The sequence below is a fragment of the Mytilus trossulus genome, chromosome 9 (assembly GCF_036588685.1).
Source record: "Mytilus trossulus isolate FHL-02 chromosome 9, PNRI_Mtr1.1.1.hap1, whole genome shotgun sequence".
In the NCBI taxonomy this organism is placed as follows: Eukaryota; Metazoa; Mollusca; class Bivalvia; order Mytilida; family Mytilidae; genus Mytilus; species Mytilus trossulus.
In genome coordinates, this window is record NC_086381.1 from 4,128,259 (window position 1) to 4,146,986 (window position 18,728).

The 18,728-nt window shown below is 32.6% G+C and overlaps 2 protein-coding genes across 2 annotated transcripts; one reads left to right on the forward strand and one right to left on the reverse strand.

The window, feature by feature from the left end:
• Positions 1-5,784: 5,784 nt before the first annotated feature.
• LOC134684990 (pyridoxal 5'-phosphate synthase subunit SNZERR-like) lies at positions 5,785-14,252 on the reverse strand. The gene is made up of 6 exons (XM_063544317.1): positions 14,088-14,252; positions 9,178-9,237; positions 8,465-8,646; positions 7,389-7,509; positions 6,553-6,882; positions 5,785-6,157 (listed from the first exon to the last, which is right to left on the reverse strand). The coding sequence occupies exons 1-6, from the start codon at positions 14,101-14,103 to the stop codon at positions 5,850-5,852; spliced, it is 1,017 nt and encodes a 338-aa protein (XP_063400387.1). The 5' UTR covers positions 14,104-14,252; the 3' UTR covers positions 5,785-5,849.
• A 45-nt stretch (positions 14,253-14,297) lies between these two features.
• LOC134684991 (pyridoxal 5'-phosphate synthase subunit PdxT-like) lies at positions 14,298-18,196 on the forward strand. The gene is made up of 3 exons (XM_063544319.1): positions 14,298-14,429; positions 16,944-17,307; positions 17,774-18,196. The coding sequence occupies exons 2-3, from the start codon at positions 16,945-16,947 to the stop codon at positions 18,134-18,136; spliced, it is 726 nt and encodes a 241-aa protein (XP_063400389.1). The 5' UTR covers positions 14,298-14,429; position 16,944; the 3' UTR covers positions 18,137-18,196.
• Positions 18,197-18,728: the final 532 nt, after the last annotated feature.

Sequence of the window (18,728 nt, forward strand, 5' to 3'; positions counted from 1 at the left end):
CTCGACCTACAACATAAAGGTTGACTTACTAGCTGTCATTTACTGCGAGTACTCTACAATCGTACTTTCTTGTTATTTTGACCTGTTGATATTATTTGTAATGGGTTTGTTTTGTTTTTTTATGTTAATATGGATCTTGTCTATATACAAGCTTTGATTATTTAGAATATCTAAAAAAAATAATAACTTCTTTTAAGGAATGATTGTAATATTTTTTCTGTCTATGAAGAAATAATATAAGAAAATGGTGCACATTGAATAACGCGCGTAGCGGGTTATTTAAAAGTGTGCAACACATTGTTATGTTATTTCGAATAGACAGAAAAAATATTACAGTCATTTCTTATAATCTAATTCTAAATTCCATTTTAAACGGTAGAAAACCATGAAAAAACGTTGACGACGTCACGGTCACATGACTAAATTATGTGGTCTGATAACAAAATAACGTCAGCCAATCAGAAGACGCGTTACATCCAAAATTAAATTATCGTACTACGAACATCAAAATTATTTCATTTCTTCTAAAATACTTTCTCGCACCTGTACAGGAAGTTTTATATAATTATAATTGTATAGTTTTTAGTTGATATTCACCCCATATGTACCAAGTGTTAGATTAGTTTTATTTATACTGCAGAACGTTCTTGGTATCGGAAGATTTTATTCGCACAGACGAAGAAATATACTTAACGACACAATTATTTTTCATTTAGATATATATGAAACAGTTTTTTTTTTAAAGTGATGATTTTCTAATTGTTAAATTTTGTACAGTGGTATCTTGCTTTAACTTTGATAACTGTTTATTTACTTTGGACCTTAATTATGTATCCCTCATAGTTTTATTAACCTTGTATTTGCATTCAGGTATCGCAGATCTTTATTCGTTCATAGTGTGTTTATTTAACATTTTGTTTGAATAAAGCCTTCAAATTGATGTTTTATCGTGTGTTTTTCTATGTTGTGATGTTATACTATTGTTTCAGTAATGAGAGAGGGTTTGGTATCATAAAAACGTTTAATCCTCAGGTTTAATCCCGCTGCAAATGTTTGCACCTGTCTTAAGTCAGGAATGTACCGCAGTGGTCGTTTGTGTGTGTAATTTATACGTGTTTCTGGTTTTTCGTTTTTATTATATAGTTAAGACCGTTTGCTTTCGCGTCTGAATGGTTTATTATCGGCCCTTTTATAGCTAACTATATGCGGTATGTACGGTGACCTATAATTGTTAATGTTTGTGTCATTTTGGTCTTTTGTGGATAGTTGTCTCATTGGCAATCATACCACATCTTCTTTTTTATATTTACACTTGTAATATTTTGGGCCCTTTATAGCTTGTTGTTCGATGTGAGTCATGGATCCGTGTTGAAGGCCATACCTTGACTTAAAATTGTTTACTTTTATAAATTGTTATTTGGATGGAGAGTTGTCTCTTTGGCACTCATACCACATCTTTCTACATCTATTTTTTTTCTTTTCCTTTATCTTTATGTTTCATAACGATTTAGAATAGGATATCAGTTGATATAAAGTAGATTTCAGTCAAATTTCAAAATTAAGGTCATCACTCAAGAAAGTTTACGGTCGCCATCATGATCTAATTGGCCATAATGACAAAAGTATGTCAGGAATCATATCTGTTATTCTTCCTCAGTCATAATAACCTTCCATCATTACCGAACTGAACACAGAAACAACACGACGGGTGCCGTATACGATGCAGGAAATGCTTACCCTTCCGGAGCACCTGATTTCACTCCCGGTTTTTAGTGTTGTTTCTTATTTATTATATATAACTGTTGATGTAAATGTCTTGGATTTGTGAGTCTTTGTTTACTCCTTGGTTTTGATTGTTATTGTCTTTAACACAATAATAAGCCGTCAAAAGGCTGTAATCACTGTGTTATTATTAAAATCATCCTAGTACGAATATAGATATCTACTAGTAAATATAGTAGCTCAGGTGTCTTCAGGTCTAGATCTTTCTTAAACTCCTATGAAAGCTTAATAGAATCTAGCTCAAAATACATTCAAATTTCAATATAAGACTGGGGGTCTCGGACTTGAACGAAAGAATCAGTTTAAAGTTAATGTGAGAAATGCTTTCCATTGATACTTTTGAAATTCATTAGGGTTACGAGCATTATTTCATGAAAAATATTCCTATCAGGTTCAGTATATTTATCCCTTTATTTTAAAATATGTTTTCTGAAAATTTCAAGTAAACTTAACGACACTTAATTTTCTGAGTAGTTTAGTATTTTAATTTCAAGTAATTCATGTTTCTGTTGTAAACATGTATTTAATGATATTTGGTATTCTATTTTTACTTATGTAGTTTTGAAAAAAGTGGCTTTAAAGACCCGTGCTTGTCTATGCCAATTGAGAACATACATTTAGTGTAAACAATATATTTCATTTAAGAATTGAATTCTTCTTTTTGTAAATTTATTGGGGTGTAAAAGCGTTGACCGAAGTACATTTTGTATGAAGCGCGGAAGCGCTTAATTCTAAAGATGTACGCACGATCAACGCTTGTACAACCCTATAAAAAAAAGCTATATGTAGGATCATGAAAACACGATTTTTATTCAGTTTTATTTAATTCACCTGTGCACTTTATTGTGGGACCTCGTGTCATCATGCATGATAAATGTTATTGTCTCATGCAATTGTTTACGGAATAACATGTGATGTGCTGTTAGCCAATCAGAATAACGTATTATAATGAAACCTACATCTAATGTAATTATTATGGTAAATACAACTTAGTATAAATTATAAACACATTGAATACAATAAGGATCCAGAAACAAGCAACAATTGCTTATATTATTCTGTTTCCTTTTAGGTCAATTCATCCAGCCAACTACCTGTCACTTGGTTTGGCTAAAAACATAACTGCTCCCTATTCGACCAAACAATCATTCGCGCAAAAAAAAATGAAATCAAAGTTAAGAGTTCGTTTTCTGTATAGACAAAGAGAAATTACAAAACGAAGGTCTTTATTCTAAAACTCTGAGATTTATCATTTGTATTGATGACTTTAATACTGTGGCGTAGAATACTTTCGTTGTAAATCTATATCATTACTAAGATAGCACTAATATTAAATCTACAAAAATCATATGAAAAAAATGGAAAGCATATTAGTACATGTATACATCGAAACCTAAAACTAAGCAGCACGTTATCCCTCATATCATTTTCATTTGTTCCTGCTGTGACCTTGCGAGAAAAAGTGCCCGGTTTAAGTCATGCATTCATAGCATATTAAATAATTAGAAGTATGACAGACATTTTATTTGAATTAAAACACAGTTATTGTACGTACCTACTCCTCTACCGATGCAGCTATAGCAGTGCAATACTCGTAAGGAGACGATTTAACAGTTGCTCAATATGTTGCATGTAAATTATCATAATACTATAAGTACTTATACAAATATTATAATATTTAATGTTCACTTTACAATACTAGTTTAGTAAACCACTTTTTACTTCAATCAAAGGGTTATATGTTTATCAATATATTCATATTATATGTGTTATAGAAAATGTCTATAGGGAAAACGGTGGTATTTATTCCTCCATTTTTTAAACTGATTTTGACACTTTTTTTAAACTGATTTTGACATTTTGTTCCTATATAGGTATAGGATGATGTGGTATGAGTCATTGCGTGCCAATGCGACAACTCTACATCCAAGTCAAATTTTATAAAGGTAAACCATTATAGGTACAACCTTCAACATGGAGCTTTGACTCGCATTGATAAGCAAGCTATAAAGGGTCCAAAAAATTACAAGTGTAAAACCATTCAAACAGGAAAATAACGGTCTACTCTTTATAAAAAGCGAGCAACGAGAAACACTTATGAGCTATAATTTGGAATTAATAAAATTAAGAATGGAAATGGGGAATGTGTCAAAGAGACAACAACCCGACCAAATAAAAAAATAACAGCAGAAGGTCACCACCAGGTCTTCAATGTAGCGAGAAATTCCCGCACCCGGAGGCGTCCTTCAGGGGTACGTGTCCGCACGGACTTGGAGCGCGCTGATGAAGTCTCCTTCCCGGAGATGCTTCGATCCCGCTTGTAACCATGAGTTCGAGCACTTGTATTCGAAGCATTTCCTGCCCTTACCATCCGTAGGCTGTGCTTCCCACTGTTTTTCCTCACTCTTTCTCCAAGTTGCTGGGCGTTTAGGATTACTGGGTATACGGATACAGAGTTTCTCCGCAGTGTCCTTAATTTCATCCTGTATCCCCGTTGTCCTGACGAAACATGTAATGTTTTCGTCTTTGGAGTTGAGAACAGCCCGTTTGGTGTTTATGCGACTGTCCATTATCACTGAACTAGTATATATTTGTTTAGGTGCCAGATGAAGGACGCCTCCGGGTGCGGGAGTTTCTTGCATTGAAGACCTGTTGGTCACCTTCTGCTGTTGTCTGTTCCATGGTCGGGTTGTTGTCTGTTTGACATACTCCCCATTTCCATTCTCAATTTTACATCAACAAACGGCAACCACTGTACAACGGGTGTCTGACTTAGGATAGGTGCAGACAAATGCAGCGGGTTTAAACAATTAAGCAGGCACCAACCTTCACCCTAACCTAACAATAGTGGAACATCAAAATTTTATTAGAAATACACACTATAAATAGCAAATAAGGAATTTGTCGCTGCGTTAAAGACTCATTGATGGCCTTGAAAAACTGTAATAACAAATCTATATGTATACAAGTATGTTTTAATATAACCTTTTTATCAGACCTCAGAAACCACGTTCTATAATTTATGTTTTGCCATTGGTATCAAAGAAAGTATTTACTTATGATTTTAAGCCATTTGATTTGAATACACAATGTTACGTGTAGTGACCTTATTAATCTTCCTCATCCTAAACATATACCTAAGTAAGTTAGAGTTTCATAGCTTGCAACAAACATAACACAACAAACTCCTTAACATTACATAATCAACCTAAAGCTATTCATTCAATATGAATTAAACATATTGCAGCAAATTAAAACAAATGTTAAACTGATTGTGTTTGAACACCAAGAAAATAAACCTTATATAATTGGGAGTTTAAGTCATAAATATGCAAAAAATAGTTGGCAATCATACCACATCTTATTTCTTTTTAATTATATACTAAAATATAATCGTTACTATATTGACATTAACATAAAAATATATTTATCTGAATTTTGATCCTCATACAAGTAGATATTAAGGAAGTGATTAAATGTCGACTTTACCTATATCATTATAATGTTAAATAAACTGTGTTTCGTCACAAAATCTACAATCAATATGGTATAAATACTTAGATGACATTAGAGATCGTTAACTATTAATTCTAAAATGCATTGTCTGCGTTTGTGTGTCTTCTTGTAAAATAGGATATATAAATTAATTTATGTAAAAGTTTTAAAGATTATAGTTGATCAAAAATCAATCGGCTTCTTTGTCGTTCTGTTAATTTCCTTTGCATTATATTAGTTTCATTTTAATCAACTAAGGATTCCTTTAGATATCAGCTAAAACTGTATGTTACGGACACTCAGCCAGACAGCCTGACATACAAAATGATTACCATATACCCTTTTTTTTTCTAGCAACATTACCTGAGGAGTTACAAACCAAAAAATAGGTCTACAAGACGAAACAAAAAATACACAGATTCCTCCGAATGAAGGACCGTAAAACGAACACAACAATAATAACGACATGTGCATACGCTGTATAAATAACAAACCAACTATATTTTTTGCAAGAATTTTAATGGAACACGCAATGATTAGGTAATATGCAAACGGAACAATTTTGAACTATTTTATGAATGTGCCTGATTTACTGGAAATTTGGCAGGATCACCCAAAGTAGCATCCCAAATATTGTTTGTATCACTTTTCTGCTTTGAGTAAGTCGGGAATTTGTTCATTTGGTTTACAGGTACACCAAACATGGCGGCACCAAGGTCAGAACTTAGCTCTGATAATATTTTAGGGTCTTTGTAATGAGTAACGGCTTGTGCCATGGCAACTGCTCGCTCTGGAGGATTAGAACTTTTGAATATACCAGATCCCACAAATACGCCATCTACTCCTAATTGCATCAGTAAAGACACATCAGCGGGAGTTGCTGAAAATTAAAAATTAAAAAAACATAACAATCATATTTCCGCAAAACATATTTTATATCTGACAATAACAATATAAATTGTGATCTTAAATTGCAACTGTTATACACCTACAATCCTAATTGTAGGAGTTTCGCGCTCAATTTTGGAAATTACTGGTGAATTTAAGAAGTTTTGATGAATTCCCGTTTAGACCTTTCCCTTTTAAACCCCTCCCATTTAGTGCGGTTTGTATAGCTCGGTCTTTAGTTTCTAAACAGTGTTTTTTTAATAATTCGATATTTCGTCGTCTCTTGTGTTTTTGCCATGGCACTGCCAGTTTGTTTCGACTTTTGAATGTGCCCTTGTCGTGCTTTTCATTCAATCTACTGATAATAACACCTCCAGTAATACATACCTAACCCACCAGCAGCAAAGTTTACAACTGGCAATCGACCAAGTTCAGAAGTCTTTTGTAGTAAATCAATTGGGACGCGGAGTTCTTTTGCATAAAGGTACAGTTCTGTTGAGTCCATTGCCTGAGCAATTTTAATTTGTTTTCTTATTGTCCTTGCATGTCTTACTGCTTCTGAAACGTCCCCTGTACCGGCTTCACCTTTCGTTCTGATCATTGCTGCACCTTCAGATATTCTTCTTAAAGCTTCACCTAGATCTCTTGCTCCACAAACGAATGGCACTTTAAAATCGTGTTTGTTCACGTGATTTTCCTCATCTGCTGGTGTCAAAACTGTAAAATATTATGACAGTGTTATGAAGCGCTCAAAATATTTGAACTTTAAGTTAACAATTAATCCAAACCAAAATATTCTGGTAAAATAAACATTGGCAAAACGTTTAGGAATTTAGGTCCTCAATGCTCTTCAACTTCGTACTTTATTTGGTCTTTTTAACGTTTTTTTTATTCGAGCGTCACTGATGAGTCTTTTGTAGACGAAAGGCGCGTCTGGCGTATATACAAAATTTAGTCCTGGTATCTATAATGAGTTTATTTAGATATTTTAAGGGGTTCGTCGTTTTATTAGCATTTATACTAATAATCCATTTTCATTCATATTATATAATGTATGTAAGCGCACAATAATTCTTTCCCATGACAATATATCATCGGACTGTTTTCATGAAAATAATGGTACTTTTTTTTGGTTTTCTAAGGGATTTTTTTTGCTGACCGATGCAAGTGATTTTAAACTCTTACTAGAGGTCATTTAATAATTTAGCCTTTACAAACAGTACCTTCTGACTCGTCAATCATGTCAACTCCCAAAGCCTCCAATATCTGTCCTTCAGCGAAATGTCCTATTCTACACTTGGCCATTACTGGTATCGTTACAGCAGCCATTATTCCTTTGATTTTCTGAAGAAAATACAATAACTAAATGGTTAAGATAAGATTTAAATACAAAAGTTATGGCAATATTGACAAAACTATCTGTAGAACCTTCTGCCAACCTTTAAGTTATTATCAGTAACCCCTACCATTTGGAATCTGTTGAGTTATAGTCAAAAGGCCGGTAAGCTAGGGAAAAAATAACCAAAACATTTTCTGATATGTTCAAGTCGAAATCCGTCTTATAACAACTTTATCATTTTGTAAATAGAAAGAAGTATCCGACATGATGTGTACAATAGTCAAACACCTTGATGTATCCTTTGTCACAACCTCAAAAGATTTAAGCTAGACACTATATAACGCTTTTAAGAAATAAAATGTATCTTATGCTGAAAAGAAGCTTACGTCATATCGTTGCTGCAGAATTAACCAATGTCACTAATAGAATATGCTGTCACTTTTGTAAAATATATGTAGGTGCTGTCACAATATTAAACATAAACTTTTTATTTTTATATTGAGATAGTACCACTCAAAAGTGTTTATTTAAGAACCGAATGCCTCTTTTTGCAACTTTATTGGGGTGTAAAAGCGTTGACCGAATTACATTTTGTATGAAGCGCGGAAGCGCTTCATTCAAAAAATGTGCGCACGGTCAACGCTTTTACAACCCTATGAAGTTACAAAAAGAAGCATTCTATACTTATAATTACATTTTTAGCAAGGATAATGACAACACGATTTACATCAACTTTTGTTTTAATTTACCTGATCACTTTATCATGGGACCTCGTGTCATCGTGAATGATAAGTTTTATTGTGTAGTGCAATTTCTTACGGAATAACATGTGATGTGCAGTTAGCTAATCAGAATAAAGTATTATAATGAAACCTACATCAAATGTAATGATATTGTAATATTATAATTGTGACATTGCAGACAGTGTACGAACTACAGAGTTTTTATATATTTTATAACCTTTGGATCCGTCATTCTCGCAACTCCGCCTTCTCGTCGTATATCTGCAGGAACTCTCTCTAATGCCATGACAGCGCATGCTCCTGCTTCTTCTGCAATCCTTGCTTCCTCTGGTGTTGTGACATCCATGATTATACCACCCTTTGTCATTTGAGCAAGGCCTGCTTTGACTTTGAAGGTTCCTAAAATACAAATATTTTAAATGTCATAGACAATCATTTTGTATTTTGAAGATTTCTTTGTTAACATTAGCCAAGTGAGTTTGAGTACAAACGTCAAAAGTATAATGGTTGGTTATAACCTGATCGATGTCACCAATTCAGACACGAAGAAAAATGCAGTTAAAGTAGGCGGGAGATATCAAGGGGACATTGAAAACCCATAACCGAAGAATAACTGACAATGCCATTGCAAAAAAAAAAGAAAAAAAAAGGTAAACAATGCACAAAACACTGCATACAAGAAAAACAACACGCATCTACCAAAATACCGGGGGCAAACTCTCCAGATCTTCAGAAACGAAAGATAGCGACCAAATTATAATTACAATACATCCATTGCGTTGTTCCTTGACACATCGTATATATGACGACGTGTGATAAGTTAACTGAGAAATGTATTAAATCATTAGAAAGATCCACTCAAAAGTTTTAAATCTTAAACCTGTTTGGAACAAACCCTCTATATAGTGTTAAAATCTTCATTGTACTTACCTGTATGGCCGTTAGATGTACCTCCATCCTTCAGCGTTAAATTCATAACGTCTAAAATATCTGTTCGGAAAGAAAAAAGAAAAAGGGTTAAAGAAAATAAGGTTAAGTCTAGAAAACAGAACGCACATTTTGTTCCAAGCATGAGTAGTTCAATTAACCTTCATTTCAATCGTGTTGGGTTTCATTTTTTCAGAAATTCCAAAAAAGATATTTGAACAAACAAAAACAAAATAATATCAAGACACGTGCACACATAATTCAAATGGAGTCTAAAGATAGGCGTGATATAATGAATTTATGTGCTTTTGTTTTTCTCAAGAAGATTATAGGTTTAATACTTATAAAGATTGATCCATTTAATACTGGAAAATATGAATTTAGTTATGATATAAAAATACATGTCTTAGACAGTATAAGTCTCAGGATAATCAACAAATTATTTCCTTTTATTTATCATTAAAAAAAAACAGAATTAATGTTTGTAACATTCACGACGTGAGTTGATAATTAATAACACAAGTTAAAGGACATGTTTTCATTACATTTGTTGTAAAGACATACATGTTTAAAATCAAAACTTATCAAAATAAACTTCAAATGGATTTGATGACTGAACTTGAAAAACCGAACTCTCGAGATTTTTGGAAACAAATTGGCAAAATTGGAATTTCAAATGATAGGCGGGATCAGATACCGTGGGAGGTTATTGATGATAATGGCGAAGTTACTACAGACAAAGAACGTGTATTACAAAAGTGGAAAACGGACTATCAAACATTGTTCAACGATCAAACTGACAGCATGTTATATGATGAATGTCACCTAGACAGAATAAAGAAGGGGGAAATTTCATCAGACCCGGAACACGTTGATACATCTTGTTTAAACGAACCTATCACTCGTTGCGAAGTTGAGAAAGCGGTGAGCAGATTAAAATTAAGAAAGGCAGCTGGCATAGACAATATCCCAGCAGAAGTTCTAAAAAACAAAACCTGTATCGATATGTTACAAAATATTATAAATTTTTGTTTTGAAAACGGTGTTTCGCCACTTGAGTGGAAACAAGGAATTATAAATCCAATACTGAAACCAAATAGTACAGACCTTCGGCTTCCTTTGTCATATCGTGGGATAACACTTTTGTCGGTGCCATGTAAAGTTTACTGTGACATTCTTAATTCTAGATTTGGAGATTGGATTGAAGATTCGGGTGTATTGGTTGATGAACAATGTGGATTTCGTAGAAAGCGAAGCTGCCTAGATCAAATATATAGTCTGTACTCTATCATCAATGACCGTAAATTGTCACGTCTGTCAACTTTTGCCTGCTTTATTGACCTGAAGAAGGCGTTCGACAATGTGAATCGGGACTGTTTATGGTTTAAATTACAAACGTTTGGTGTTAACGGAAAAATCTTAAATGCTGTTAAATCTTTGTATGACAACACAACATGTTCTGTACGTGTTAACAACGTCTTTACGTCAATGTTTCCGGTTTCATGTGGTGTGAAACAAGGGTGTCTGATTTCTCCGACACTTTTTGCTTTGTATATCAATGATTTAGCTACAGAAATTAAGTCTTTGAATAAGGGTATTGATATTGATAGTATAAATGTAAGCATCTTACTATATGCAGACGATATCGTCTTACTAGGTCCAAGTGAGGCAAGTTTACAATGTATGCTTGATTGTGTTAATGCATGGTGCCATAAATGGAGATTAAGTATTAATTGTAGTAAATCAAATGTCATACATTTTAGGCCTAGCTCTGTTGAACGTTCTACTTTCAATTTTTTCTGTGGAAGTCATAGTTTAGTATATGTAGATTCATACAAATATTTAGGCATTTGGTTCAGTGAACATGTAACATGGAATAAAACCGTCAAAGAACTCTCTAAATCTGCCAGTCGAGCTTTGAGCTGTTTGACTGTGAAATTTTACGCTTATGGTGGTATGACATATCAAGTGTTCACAAAACTGTATGAAAGTTTGGTACAACCAATATTGTTATATGGTGCATCGATATGGGGACTTACTGAACATAGACTCATTAATAACGTACAAAATAGGGCTAGTAAAATATTCCTTGGAGTGACTAAATTGACTAGCAATACGGCAGTACAGGGTGATTTAGGATGGCTGTCATGTCATGCTAAACAAAGACTGGAAGTTTTGAGATTCTTTTATAAACTTGAAAATTCAGATAATTCTCGTACTTTCTATAAGATACATTTATGGTCGAAACGAAAACGTAGATCCTGGAACTGTAATGTGATTAAGTTATTTCGCAACATGTCTGTAGAACACTTAATGCAGCCCGGAATTAGCAAAGAACTATTTTTTAAAGTGATTAAAAGTAAATTACGAATACTAGACGAACAGTTGTGGTTTACCAAACTTTGGAATGACAATTCGAATGTGAATGGAAACAAATTGAGGCTATATAGACGTTATAAGAAGGACCTTCAACCTGAACACTATGTTACTAACGCAATGCCACGCCACTTACGAAGTAATTTATGTAAACTTAGATGTGGAACTTTACCTCTGTCTGTCGAGACGGGTCGTTATACGAAACCACCAATACCGTTAGGAGAAAGAATTTGTCCATTTTGTAATAATGCTGTAGAAGATGAAATACACTTTTTGATTAATTGTGACATTTACAGTGACTTAAGGTTTAATTTGTTTCACAGAGCTATGGTCATGGATAATTCTTTTTGTACAAAGTCAGATTTTAATCAATTTGTATTTTTAATTCAAAATGCTGAATTACAATACGAGTTATCTATCTTGGTGCATAATATGATAAGAAGACGTCGCGCTCTGAAAAGTAATCTACAGTCTTAATTGTATATTTTCGTAAAATTCAAAGTTATATTTAATTTATTTATTTTTTAATTCATGATTGTATATTTCTGTAAAAGTCAAAGTAACAGTTATTTTTTAATTTAATATTTTTTTTTTTAATTCATTTCAATCATATTCTTTTATTGACTATTTTACTGAGAGGGTTTTAATAAAACAAGATTACTTCGTTTTATTCTTCGCAATCTGTTTGTATAACCTCTTTAAAATATATTCTTTTATCACATATCATTTATTTATTTTTTACGTCATACTTAATTTTGTCATATCTATTTTTAAAAGATATGTTTTTTGGTTTTTTTTTTAACTACTTATGTTAAAATATTTTTTTTTTTTTTTTTATGATGTGTAATATCCGGATAATTTTAAACATTTTTAACATTTTATTAAGTTTTTATTTTGTATTTGTTAAATAGATATATATTTGTATATATAGTGTCTCATAAGCCTTTCTAGGCTGGGTATTTGTCTTATTTTATTATTGTGCAATGTATATTATATAAACTGTATAAACAATCTGTAGACAAGTATGTGACACTTTAATAAAATAAATTATTATTATTATTATTATTATTATTTAAAGCTCGTATAACTGTTAAAACATGCAATAAAGAGTTGTTACTATTCAAATTACATGTTATTGTCATCAAAAGATGCATTTTTAAAATAAATTCTTCTACACACTTGTCAACATGTAGTTTATCTAAGAAATTAAGATGTGTTATTTATTTGTTATATAACAATTTATCTTTTTCAAAATATCTTTCCCAAATCGTATTAATATGCAACGAAAACACATAAGCAAAATATTTCTTATATTATGAATCCTAAACTTTCAAATTAGCATTTAATGATGAATGAGTTTCTATTTTATTTTGCCCTGTACTTTATATTCGATTATCATAGTAAATTTGCTTAACATCCAGTGGCAAATATTTCATGCATATTTAGGACGAGAGAGAGAAAATTACATCTCTGCAAATTGTTTAGACCTTGAGGATAAATGGCTAGACATTTAGTTTGATGGAAAAAGGGTTTGTTTGAAATGTTTTTGTTGGAAAAAATGTTGACGAGCAATCTTTAACTTGAGAACACGAACTGAAAATAATGCTAAAAAAGTTTTCACTAATGATTCATCGAAGGTTTTTTTCTAGATTTACCTTCATCAAGAACACCCAAAAAATAAACATTTGAAAAACAAGAAGGTAAGAATACTTGAATAGCTATTAGATCAAAAGGAACATATTTTTTTTTATATAAAAATCCATAGCACCGTAAGCCTATTTACAGAAAGGAAGTGGAATCTCAATTTCTTAATAATATCTTAATTCATCACCGGAGAACGGAGAATGTTTTTAAAAAGTGTTTAATATATATCATTTCAAATTAGAATTCTAAACAGCAAATTTGGCATTCCAAATCAGACCGGACATGACTACGTGTTAGTGTTCAAACAGCTCAAACAAAACCCCTAGATGTACATGAAGCATGGGTATTGGTCTCTATTGTGAGCAATCAAAGAAATGACCGAACTTGGAAGTAAAATCCGTTGACTAGAATCTGGGAACAGTATATCTATGTCAATATATATGTTCCTGCTAGAATACATATTATTTTTTTTTACATAAATAAATATTATAATTTACATAATAATGCAGCGTTGCAAATATATATATATACAGCAGCCAGAAGAATTCAAGAACATTGATGTAACTGTGGACTATTATAGCCTAGTGGAAGGACCCCCACCCCCTGTCTTTCTTTTTTTTGCGGAATAAGAGATCTTGGCCATATATATTTGTGAATAATGTTTGAAATCAATTAACATTATAAGATAATTTCATTCCAAATAAAGAACTTTATGAAAATTAATAGATAATTCCTACTTTTAGAAGAAAACGCCATCCCAGATATCTCTCAGTTAAAACATAAAAAATCAAAACAAAAGAGAGAGATGGAGAGAGAGAGAGAGGGGGGTCTTAATCAAAACTATTTCCATACTTAGAGAATTGTAAAAAATAAAACAGTATTATTAAACTTACCACGTTTCTGCGACATAGTTTATTCTGTCCACACAACACCTATTTCAGATTAATTATATATATATGAACTAAACTCATCCGGTTTAATACAAGTTTGGTCTGACACTGATTGTGGGTTCAATGGAGGGTTAATAAATACAACAATTATTTAACAGATTAATCTGACATATAAGTACACTGACTTGTTCGGAGATAAGTAATTTGTTTACGGATATGCCCTTAATAAGCCTCTTATATTATCTTGTTTATGTTTATAGAATTTTAAGCCATTGACTTATGCAACGTGTTGTTTATAGCTTATACAACTAATTTATATAACTCAAATTTATGTAAACGAAAAAGGTAAGAAATTGCGTTGTTTATATATTTAATTTATATTACAATTCTGCACGATAAAAAGTAAGTACAACTATGCTCTTTTCAAGTAAATAATATATTTACGAATGAATGTAAACTAATATAAATGGTTCATTAATTAATTAATAAAATGACTGTAAAATAATATCAGCAATTCATTTATTTATTAACATACAATACAATATTTTTTTATTAACATATGACATAGGCAACGCTCTTTTTAACCGTGCTATTTCACTGTTTGGACTCGAAGATAACTAATATCCGGTACGGTGACGGAACATCAACAGACAGACAAACAGGATTATGTTTATATTTTTGTTATTTTTATTTTGGATTTAGAATATGTTGTCCCGTTTAGGTACTGTTACAAGAATGATGTAATGTTGGTCATATTGTAAGTGTGTGCATCAACAGGAAAACTGAATTAGACGCGTATAAGACCTCATTCAATTTGTCGTCGAATACAGTTGATGAAAAGGGGGTGCAAACTATGAAAAATGACTACTTTTTTCCTTTGAAAGTACCTTGTTCATTAATTTTGGCTAAGCTTTTACATTTTTAAGCTGAAGAAACAAAAACATTAATCTAAACACATTATCTCTATAAATCTTTATTTTCTTATGATCCGATTATTTTGAAGTACATCAGACGGAACTAAACTGACTGTTTGACTGAAGGAGATGCTGACATTTGCTAATGATACAGGAACCTAACGACACATATAACCAAAGAGCATCTAGAGGTCAACATACAGCTTTCAACAATTGACAAGAATCGTACAGATGATTGTTTTTAAGGTTCATTGAGCAACAATGTGAATGGTTTTGTCGAGTGGGCACAACGAACGAACTAAAATGTTTCACTGTGTCGAGTGGGCACAACGAACAAACTAAAATGTTTCACTGTGTCGAGTGGGCACAACGAACAAACTAAAATGTTTCACTGTGTGGAGTAGGCACAGCGAACGAACTAAAATGTTTCACTGTGTCGAGTGGGCACAACGAACAAACTAAAATGTTTCACTGTGCCGAGTGGGCACAGCGAACGAACTAAAATGTTTCATTGTGTAGAGCATCGGGATTTTGAGATATTTCTACGAAAAATATACTTTTTCTGTTCGACTCCTACATGTAAAAGTAAAATATGTAGTTTTACATTGAACTTGTTGAGGTTTAGGATGTTTTGTCAATTGTTCGGATTCTACGATACAGAGTTAAATATTTTCCTCGTAAACCCCGTTTTTCTTTTCATATAAAACTACAATATCTCATAAAAGGGCATGTTCCAAATTTTAAGGAGATTTTAGATTTTATTCTCTTGCGATTGGACACCCAATTAATACCAATGCAAGTATAAAATAGGAGTCCTAGTTAGTCTTTTCCCGCCATGTTTTAGAAATTACATATCTCGAAAAAAAAAAAGCTCCATTACCTGTCGATATTTTTATAGCTTATCTTGTTCCTTAACTAATGCTCTTCTGTATAGTATTAGTTTTAAATTCTAGAGTTTCGCCAAAATACATCAAAACTTGTTAACGTCTACTCAAACACACGTCCACTTGTATTTGTGTCCATCTGATGAGTTTAGCCTTTTTAACTGATTTTTATAGTTCGTTCTTATGTTGTACTGTTATACCACTGTCCCAGGTTAGGGCAGTGTTGGGATCCGCCTTACATGTTTAACATCGCCACATTATAAATATATGTGCCTGTCCCAAGCCAGGAGGCTGTAATTCAGTGGTTGTCGTTGTTTATGTGTTGCATATTTTTTTTCGTTCATTTTTTAAAATAAACAAGGCCGTTGGTTTTCTCGTTTGAATTGTTTTACATTGTCATTTCGGGACCTTTTATGACTGATTATGCGATATGGGATTTGCTCATTGTTGAAGGCCGTGCGGTGACCTATAGTTGTTAATTTCTGTGTCATTTTGATCCCTTGTTGAGAGTTGTCTCATTCGCAATCATACCACATCTTCTTTTTGATATCGTGACGTCGCTGATAATGTCGTATCGTATCTTCAATGTCACCTCTCCTTGAATTTCATACATAAAACGAATGAAATGGCGATATAAACTTGCTCAAATATATTAGTAAACTCGAGACTTGGCAGTATATTGAGGCACAATTTTATACTTTTTTGCAAATTTTGTTCGAAGCTTTTGGTCAATAAATAACATTATATGAGCCAGATATTGGTGTATAGCTAGAACAGCAGTTTTGTGCATTTCTTTAGGTATGAGGTGACTTATAATGAGGGGGACATATGAAGCATGCGTCTGTCTATTTTTATTAAAGACCGTGATTTTTTTTATTACTGTATTTCTTTTTCATTGACAAATATGGCATTACTCTTCAAACATGATTTTAATTTACTTAATATATTGATTTTGTAAAATCTTAACAGGAATCATAATTATAGATTTAAACATCTCAAGTAAATAAGCTCTGTTCACTTTGAGATCACACATTACTACTTGTCCTTTATATACATTACAGGATGCCATCTGCCATGCCAGAAGACTCCTCCAAAAGAGATAAATTAGTAATTGGTATCTTAGAAGTACAAGGAGCATTCAATGAACATCACGTGGCACTGCGTAAAGCTCAAAAATGCTTAAATATTCCTAACTTAGAAATTATTGGTGTTAGACATCCGGACCACATATCTGACAACATGGACGGCCTTATAATTCCTGGTGGTGAAAGTACAACCATTAGCTTATTTCTGAAACGTAATAAAATGGATGACCCTTTGCGGAAGTGGATAAACTCAAAAGGTCATGTGACCTGGGGCACATGTGCTGGAATGATACTGTTATCCAAGCAGACAGAAAACCAAAAGATAGGCGGACAACCCTCGGTATAACGATAAGTAAAACTTCTTTATATTACAATATAAAATCTCACCAACCAGGGAAACTCAATTTGCGACAGTCAAACTACCGATGAACGTTTCAAAGCTTCGAACACAAAACAGATATTTCCTGAAATTCTATATTGTAAGGGAGCAACCATTTAACTTCAAAGAAGGGGTGTTTTATGGTTGACTCGGAAAGATTTTTAAAAACACTATAAAGTATGGAGGGAATCATCATTTAGAATAAATATATTTGGTCATCTGCTTGGAATTTGTTTGAGAAAAAAAAAATAAAAATAAAGTATAAACCTTTGTCTTAAAAAAATAATGGATAAGTTACAGCACAGACCAAAAAAGTCTTTAAACTAGTAATACTAGCTACTATACTAGCGACAAAACAGTATGTAATCCAATGTCTATAACACTGTCAAATAAACACTAAATATCTTTTTGTTATTTATTTCAACAGCTGGCTGAAATGGACATAGACGTTTCCAGAAACTTCTTCGGTCGTCAGATCAACAGCTTTGAAGCACCAGTAAAATTAAAGCACACACTTTTTGTTCCCGCGGATTTTAAGAACTATGCTACAGGTGAAATATATCATGGTGTTTTTATCCGGGCACCTGCAGTTGTAGAAATCTGCAGTCCAGAAGTAAATGTTTTAGCGACACTTGATAGATCCGGAAGTGGACAGACTGAAGTTATTGTTGCAGTGCAACAGGGTAATATGTTAGCTACCGCCTTTCACCCGGAACTGACAGATGATGTCAGATGGCATACACACTTCATAGAGATGACAAGTATGGCAAAGCGAAATAGTAATGTGTGATAAATAATTTTTAACCTTTGTATTTTATAATTATTCATTTTAATTAAATGTTCAAATTAATATTTATATAGTGAGACGATAGGGCATTCGAAGGAACTGCGGATCTTATATATATCTTTGGTGAGCTTATTTATGTACATGTACGCGTGTACTAGTGTCGGCTTCAATGATGTTTTACTATTATTAATTCCTAAGGCCAGTTATAAATTTAAATTTCATCTCTTTAAATCAATTGGGTAAAGTTTATATGTTCCGGTGAATATACTCATAATTATATAGTCCTGACTATACGCGTATGTTCATAATACTCATATGGTCCGGAACATATACAACTTTTATGTTTAAAATTCTTAACTGTTAAATAATCAAATGTTTCTTGTCTGAATTCTAGGAACGCGGCGCTTTGAATCTTTTATTTATCCTAAACTGATACAAATAAAAACAATTTGGTATACAAACCACATAGTTTTTAAACTAACCCTTGTCATTTATATCCATTTATACTATAGATAAAATGCAACGGTAGTATACCGATTGTTGATCAGCGTACATCCATTTTCAACATTCAACTTAAATTCAAAACAACTAAAGG

Coding starts and splice junctions, on each gene's coding strand:
- LOC134684990 (XM_063544317.1), bottom strand. Junction 8,647..9,177: donor TACATCTAACGGCCATACAG/GTAAGTACAATG, acceptor TTTGTATTTTAG/GAACCTTCAAAGTCAAAGCA. Junction 6,158..6,552: donor CTTTGCTGCTGGTGGGTTAG/GTATGTATTACT, acceptor TTTAATTTTCAG/CAACTCCCGCTGATGTGTCT.
- LOC134684991 (XM_063544319.1), top strand. CDS start 16,945: ATGCCATCTGCCATGCCAGAAGACTCCTCCAAAAGAGATAAATTAGTA. Junction 17,308..17,773: donor AGATAGGCGGACAACCCTCG/GTATAACGATAA, acceptor TTATTTCAACAG/CTGGCTGAAATGGACATAGA.